This window comes from Brachyhypopomus gauderio, unplaced genomic scaffold (assembly GCF_052324685.1).
Source record: "Brachyhypopomus gauderio isolate BG-103 unplaced genomic scaffold, BGAUD_0.2 sc67, whole genome shotgun sequence".
NCBI lineage: Eukaryota > Metazoa > Chordata > Actinopteri > Gymnotiformes > Hypopomidae > Brachyhypopomus > Brachyhypopomus gauderio.
The window spans coordinates 1778693-1786638 of NW_027506888.1; the positions used below are offsets into that span (position 1 = coordinate 1778693).

The 7946-nt window shown below is 41.4% G+C and overlaps 1 protein-coding gene across 1 annotated transcript in view; it reads left to right on the top strand.

The window, feature by feature from the left end:
* The window catches only part of tekt4 (tektin 4), an 8284-nt gene extending 3193 nt beyond the window's left edge, over positions 1 to 5091 (top strand). The window contains exons 5-6 of the mRNA XM_076989460.1: positions 2205 to 2359; positions 4603 to 5091. Coding sequence (XP_076845575.1) covers positions 2205 to 2359; positions 4603 to 4816 — 369 coding nt within the window. The 3' untranslated portion in view covers positions 4817 to 5091. The remainder of the gene's footprint in view (positions 1 to 2204; positions 2360 to 4602) is intronic.
* Positions 5092 to 7946: the final 2855 nt, after the last annotated feature.

Sequence of the window (7946 nt, forward strand, 5' to 3'; positions counted from 1 at the left end):
TTCTCATTGGATTAACACAGTTTTCACACCCTTTTGCAAAACAGTTAACGCAGATGTCATTCAAGAAGTCCAAACTTCAGGAGTTTAACTTTGGTTACAGAACAGAAACCATAAGCTCCAAGCTCTTAGACACTCCCTGATCATTATGACATCACTGAAAGCACTTGGTTGACACTTCTTCACAGAATATTTAAATTTGCAATCAGTCTGCAGGCCTGTGTTGTTCTTTGCAAGCATGGATCGAGGAGGTCTAATGCAGATGAGAGGAAGAGTGAGAGTAAGAGGTAGAGTGGTCAGAGGAAGAGGAGTCCGTGTGCGAGGTAGAGGTATAGCTGGAAGGGCTCAAGTTACCGATGAAATTCGGGCAACTGTGATTGATCATGTTGTAAATCATGGCCTTTCATTGAGAGAAGCTGGACAGAGAGTCCAACCTGTTCTCAACAGAAACACTGTTGCATCCATTGTTAGAGTTTTTCAACAGGAGAACAGGTAATGTTGCTATACAGTATATACAGAAATACAGTATCTGCAGTGATATACATTACTTCGTGTAATTTTGTCCACATTTCATGTATTCTTTATAGAATCGAAAGACTACCAGTCGGTGGTGGTAGAGGGAGAATTTTTAATGCTGAACAGGAGGCAGCCGTTGTCAACATGGTTCTGGCAAATAATGCCATTAGGCTGCGTGAAATCAAGGCAGCAGTGATTGCTGATCAAGGAGTATTTAGGAACATCCATACTGTGAGTGAGGCCACAATTGACCGCGTCCTCAGAAGGAATCATATGGCCATGAAACAGCTCTATAGAGTTCCTTTTCAGAGGAACTCTGAAGCTGCGAAGGAGGCCAGATGCAAATATGTGGAGGTAAGGAAACACAACAGTACTATACTCGTATGCCTTGTTATATCATGCAGCTACTGTAGAGTGAACTGGAGTGGCTTCAATCTTTGTAAAGTAAGGAGACGAGGAAGGAACCTTATTGGGAATAGGGCCACTATTACTGTTCCAGGGCAGAGGGGTGCCAATATAACTATGTGTGCTGCCATCTCCAATGATGGCGTCCTGTGCCATATTCCTACCATTGGCCCATACAACACTGAGCGTCTCATAGCATTCCTGAATGCCCTTTATGACATCCTGATCCCACCTCAGGAGCGAGGCCTGTTGAGGCCTGGCATGCCACGGTTCGTGATTATCTGGGACAATGTGGCGTTCCACCACTCTCGTATTGTGAATGAGTGGTTTGCAGTGCACTGTCGGATGATGGTACAATTTCTTCCTCCATACTCTCCGTTTTTAAATCCCATAGAGGAATTCTTTAGTGCATGGAGATGGAAGGTATATGATCACCGACCCTATGGACAGATGCCCTTGCTCAATGCAATGACTGCTGCTGCCCAAGATATAGATGCAGAGGCATGTCAAGGATGGATCAGGCATGCTAGACGATTTTTCCCTCGGTGCATTGCACGAGAGAATATTGAATGCGATGTGGATGAGGCCTTGTGGCCCAGGCTTCAAGAAAGAGGAGACTAGAAGAGACAGAAGACTATCACTTGTGGCTATCGCTTATACTCTTATAGTATAGACCTACTATAGTTTTTCATTGTTTACTGTAAAATTCTGTGTTTTTTCATAATTTCTTACACAGTAATGGAATTTATTTTTATTTCCATGTATTTCTCTGTTGGAATATTTCATTTGTCAGCCACAGTCTAAAAAAATTAAGCATTTAATTAATAAAATTTGCATCAAAGCATATCTGATTCTGGATGCTTTTTTTTTGCTAGAGGGTAAATTTGACTACATACAGTCACATATAGACTACAATGACAAGCAACAGTCACTGATTCACACATGAGTGCTTTATTTTGTATTTTGTTGCCCAATGTGTAATGATTGATTGGAGGTGTTTATACACTTGTGTCAAATGTGAGATGTTTGAAGGCTAAATTTGCTTTTGTTGCATATTTTAAAGGTTTTGACACAGGTTTGGCCTTTTGCAAACAAAATGTGTAATTTTGAACACTGTGTCACTGTTTAGGTCTCTGTGTTAACTGTTTTGAAAAATGTGAATTTGAGTCGACGGCAGCATCAAAACAACCAATAAAAACTGTAAAACCACAGGTGATTTCAGTCAAACCCCTGGTGTGTGTGTGTGTGTGTGTGTGTGTGTGTGTGTGTGTGTATGTGTGTGTCAGGTGCTGGAAGAGATCGGGGCCCAGGAGCGCAACATCTGCTCTCTGCAGCAGGCTGTGTATGATAAAGAGGCTCCTCTCCGTGTGGCTCAGTCTAGACTGTACTGCAGAGCACAGAGACCCAACATGGAGCACTGCAGAGACCAGCCACAGATCAGGTACACACTCACTCACACACTCACTCACTTACACACTTATTCACTCACACACTCACTCAGTCACACACACACATATACACACTCACTCTCACACACACACATATACACACTCACTCTCACACACACACACACACACACACACACACACACGCACACACACGCACATACACGCACACACACGCACATACACGCACACACACGCACACACACGCACATACACTCACTCATTCTCACACACACCCACACATAAGTCTATACACAGACACACAGTTGACACAGAAATATTCACGAACATGCATTAATATAAGATGTGAGGTTCATGTGCCTGAATGTCTTTCTGTGTATGTGTTTGTGTGCACATGCGTGTGTTTGTGAGTAATGTTACAGTTTTTGACGACTGCTAACATGCGTTTTCCAATACTTGATACACTGTCAAAACTCTAAACACAGCCACACATTTACCTCACACAAATAGCCAAATAGTTAATATCATGTTCAAAAGCGCATTTTCTTAACTAAATAACAACTCTGCATTTCACAACACAAACAAAGTTTTCTCTTTATACACCAACTTTGTTAAGACACAGCAAACCTGGTTCATTATCCAATCACTCTTTCAAACACTAGCACAGATTCTCTATTCGAGATGAACATAGTCAATCACAGCACAACCACTGTAAAAAAAACTAACATTTGATGGCAATACAGAAACAGTATTATATGTAATATTTTACTCTCTCCCAGCAAACTTAGTTAATTTTTACCGTAATCCGCTTCATTTGGACTTTTTTCAAATGTACATTTTTTCAAATGATATAATGACCAGCGGTCAACTGATACAAAGAAAAGACATATATAGACAAACAAACGACCCTCAGGTGAGACGGATCGCCCACCTGAGGGACGAACACAAAACACTTGACAGGACAGCTGCCGCTGTATACGGGGGCGACCAGTAGGGGGCCCTCCGTACCATGACAAAAGGTTATATTTTACTGTATTAGGGACGTTACTGTAAATTGTGGCCTAACCCAAAAAATTATGACCATAATTGTAAGCATAATTAGCCATGGTCCCATATGTGTAAAAATACACATATACAAAAAAAAGCCACACAAGGGGGAAAAAACAATACAAAACTGAACAGTCTTGTTAGGTGTAATCTAAACGGCCTTCAGCAGTTGACCACATGTTTTCATCCACATCACATCTGATGTTGGCCCTTGCCATGCACCTGGGATAGAAAAGCTTGGTATGCCTTATTCAACCCTGGCAGTCTTCAGCTGAAATGTCTCTGCAGCCGGGATCCTTTGCATCCAGGAGGGACATTTGGTCATGGGGCCGATGATCATACACCTTCCACCTCCAGACTGAAAAAAGTTCCTTAGTGGGGTTGAGGAAAGGCGAGTAGGGCGGGAGGAAAAGGGACATCACTCTTGGATGGTCTATAAACCAGTTTGTGATGACATGAGAATGACACAATGCTACATTGTCCCATCACAAATGTCCTCATGTTTCCTCCCACCTGTTCCATTTCTGCTTCTGGAACCAGTTGTTGGTAGAGCTCATTCAAAAACAATAGAAGGAGGTCACTGTTATAGGGACCAATCTGGCATTTGTGAAGGACCAAACCAGCACTTGAGATTGCAGGACAAATTGTTATATTTGTTCCTCTATGACCCGGTATATTACTGTACTTCATTTTATTTCATTGATCTATATGTGCAAAAAATATGTCTTACAGTAATAGCTTTTCAGCTGCCTTTGTTTTTGCAGAACTTTGCATTTTATACAGTATTTAAGGTTTGGAACCTTAGGTTTTCATTTTTTACATGCTGTGTACAAGCAATTGTAAATAAGACAAAAATGAAGGTTATTGGATTACCTTGTGTGTATAGAAAATGTAAGCATTATAGAAACATGTAAAATGACTGCATTTTGTGCCAAAACAACATGAATTGTGCTAATTGTATAGCCACTGAAAACTGATGTTGTGTCTACTGTGTGTAGAGTTTTGAAAATGTGACTACAGATTGGACAAATGCATTTTAGCAGTCGTCAAAAACTGTAATATATGTGTGCATGTTGTATATATGTAAATGCATGGATTTGTTTATTTATATGATGGATAAAATCCTCTTTCACCTTCTGTGTGTGGCTGTACATATGTACACGTGTGCGTGTTGTGTGTGTGTGTGTGTGCACGTGTGCATGTGTACGTATGTGTGTGTGCATGTGTGCAGTCTGCTGGATGAGGTGGAGCAGATCTCGGGCAGCGTCCAGGCTCTGCAGGGTCAGCTAGCGGAGGCACGGGCCTCCTTGGCTCAGCTGGAGGACAGCAGACTCCTGCTGCAGAAAGACATTGGCTGCAAAACACACTCACTGCTCATCGACCGGGAGAAGTGCATGAGACACCGCACACACTACCCCAACGTGCTGACCTTGTCTGGATACTGACACACACACACACACACACACACACCTCTTCTTGTCACTGTTTTTGTTCTGTTTAACCCCCCCCCCCCACACACACACACAACCCACACACGCAAATACATGCAAATCCATGTAACGTGCACACACATGCACTGCATACATCATGTTTTACAGCATTTGTGATTTAGCTTTAAATCCAATGACAGAAAAACATACCCTAAACTAAGCAAAACTGTTTCTGCTTTGAAATTTTTGGATGTGCTATTCTATTAAATAAAGCTTTGTAAACTTGTGCAGACCAGTCACCAGGACTTCCCCTATCTAAATAAGTTGAAAGTCTAGCAACAAAGCAATTGTATTAGTTAAACTCCTATCTGCCTAATACATATTGAATAATTAAGTAATCTTATCTTCTACCACTGTATCCCACTAAAACCTAATGAATCTTTCAACTTTTCCTTGTTCCAATAATAATTTATTTGGTTTTACCATTACATCATACTCTCTTCTCTGGATTTGTCATGTTGGTACCGTTCTTCACTGGTGTTATGATGAATTAAGCCTACAAGACCTCCAGAAGGATGACCAATGAGATCTGGTGTCCCAGACCTCACCCGTCCAAGCTCACTTTGGTAAATAGTGGCCCTACAGCAAACACCACTGGGTGCAGTAAAGATCTTACCAAATCCGATTGCTACAGTTTCCGAGAAGGGCAAGACATTCACATTTTAGGAAACAAAATTACAAAAGTACAAACAGATTTACAATATATGTAGCGTTTTTATCAGTATGTACCAAAGCCGAATCTGACGTAAAGGGTAGACACGATACACGTAAAGTACTTGCTGCTGACCTTAATGTCAATCAGACGAATGGAATTTGCGCCAGACAGTAAAGCTTAACCGTGTTTTGTGGAACTCTTTTTTACGGAGCCCGTAAGGTGACATCATGTAAAAAAAATAATAACGCGTGGCCACGCCTTATTAACCTGTGGGACCGACTTATTAACGCTTGGGAACGAGATCATTAAGGCGTGGGAATGAGATACTAATGTCGCCTTTCACGCACGGCAACAAAAAAAAATTTCCACAGCAAAGCAAGCAGCTCCCAGGGATGTGCACTAACTGACTGGCCAAGGAAGGTAAACCTGGCTTTATATAAAGTAATACTTAATTATCTCGTTCGCACTCGTTAATAAGTCATTCCCACGCGTTAATTATCTCATTTTCATGCGTTAATAATTCGTTCCCAGACATTAATGATCTCATTCCCACGTTCCCACGCGTTAATAAGGCGTGGCCTCGCGTTATTATATTTTTTTACATTATGTCACCTTTACGGGCTCTGTACATTTTACAGTTGGCATGCTTTTGTTTTTCTTGTGGGAAATCGTTGGAGCTAGCTAGCTATGGAAAGAGGTAAGCTATAGTAAATTAATTGTAAACGCTATCATTTCACTTACTTTTATTAACCGTTTCTAAGTGGTTTACAGTGTTGACTGAATCAACTTCTGTCTGCTATATTAACCAATAGCACTGAAATTTCTCTTGCAGCCTTCACGTTAGGTATTTTCAGCACTGTACAAAGTTTTCTGTGGAGGTGGGGGTCGGTGCTTCGCAGTGTCATTATCAAGACAAAGGGCCATAATCGCTTCACAGCAGAAAGTTGGCTACTGGCTGGCTGGTTTATCGTGCGAAATTTTTCGTGGCTTTTGGCATAGATTCCAAAGACACAACAAAAACCAAAACAAAAGCACAGCAACCGACCGCCGATAACTCCACTAGTTTGATTGACAAATAGCTCAGCGACAAGCTGTGTTTTGTACAGGTGTTACACCAGATTCTGTGACCGTCTAGTTTTGTGACCACAGGGGCCCTTTCTGTCTGTAAATTTGTTTCGGTAACCTACTGGTAAAGGTGTTAGACATTTGTTTGTTTATACTTTTAACTAAAATGTAGATTTGTCTTGCCCTTCTCGGCCACCATAGACGGTCCCATTCTGTGGAATACACACTGCATACTCAAAAACGTATGAGCTATGTTACTGTTTTCCAGTGTTAAAATGCCCATTATCATGATGGTTAACTACAACACGTTAATACATTTCAGTCTGTCGGTAATTTTCTACCATGCCGCTTCTCTGGTTTTATTAATACTACAGGTCTGTCCTCTTCTCGTAATTTATATATTTATATTCTTCATAAAGCCTTAAGAGTAATTCCTGTTCGGAGGGGAAAAAAACCCTGCGCGTTGTTTTTGATCCTTTAGCCTTTCGTGATCTTCGATTTCAAAAGTCTAGCTTGAAATAGTAGCGTCGCGCCTCTATTTTGTTAGTGGAAGGCAATGTGCGTGAAGTTAAATGATGGACAATTTAAACGGGACTATCAAATAAATACGGATTTAACACACTCGTTTCGTGAAACAACCCCCAGACCTCCTGTCCTAAGTGTAAAACAGTTGCTGCTTTACATGTCATATTCGTGATACGACTCTAAACAACGTGAACCGTCACAGACGTATGTGCTATCTACAGTTCACCACTGGGGGGCAGAAAAGGACTAGCTATAGAGCTTGTTTAGTTTACTTGGGCCAAGATTTCGGTACTTTGTAGTAGCAACATTTGAATTACTGCGCAAGAAAAGGAATAATTTATTTTTTACACAAATATTTAAAGATATACGCATTGTGCATTTATTTCTAAATTAAAAATCTTAAAATAAAAAAATATGGGAACGTTCTGCACACATACTCATCATCGTTGTAAGGACGTCGGCACAGACACTGCTGTGGCCCACTGCAGTGTGACTGCTGCGATAATCGAGCGGGAGAATCGGCACATTAAGTTTTGGGTCGCGCCTGACCGAGTCTAGCAGGTTCTGTTACGTCGGCTCTGTCCTGGTTAATGACCACCGAAAAAGCTGGACCTCATAAGTCTGTTATAGAGCCCCTTATGGTGGTTGTAAGGGGGACGAATGGAGGAACGTTCTCCTTCTGACCACTAGATGGCAGGAAATAAGCAAAGTAGGCTATATGTTGAGGAATTGAACTCGCTGAGTGGTTCCAGTGTGTTTCTGAAGAGAGTGACTGTGTTCGAAATAGCCTACTACATACTACTGGCGTACTGATCGAGCTCCAAATCAGTATGCCGTATG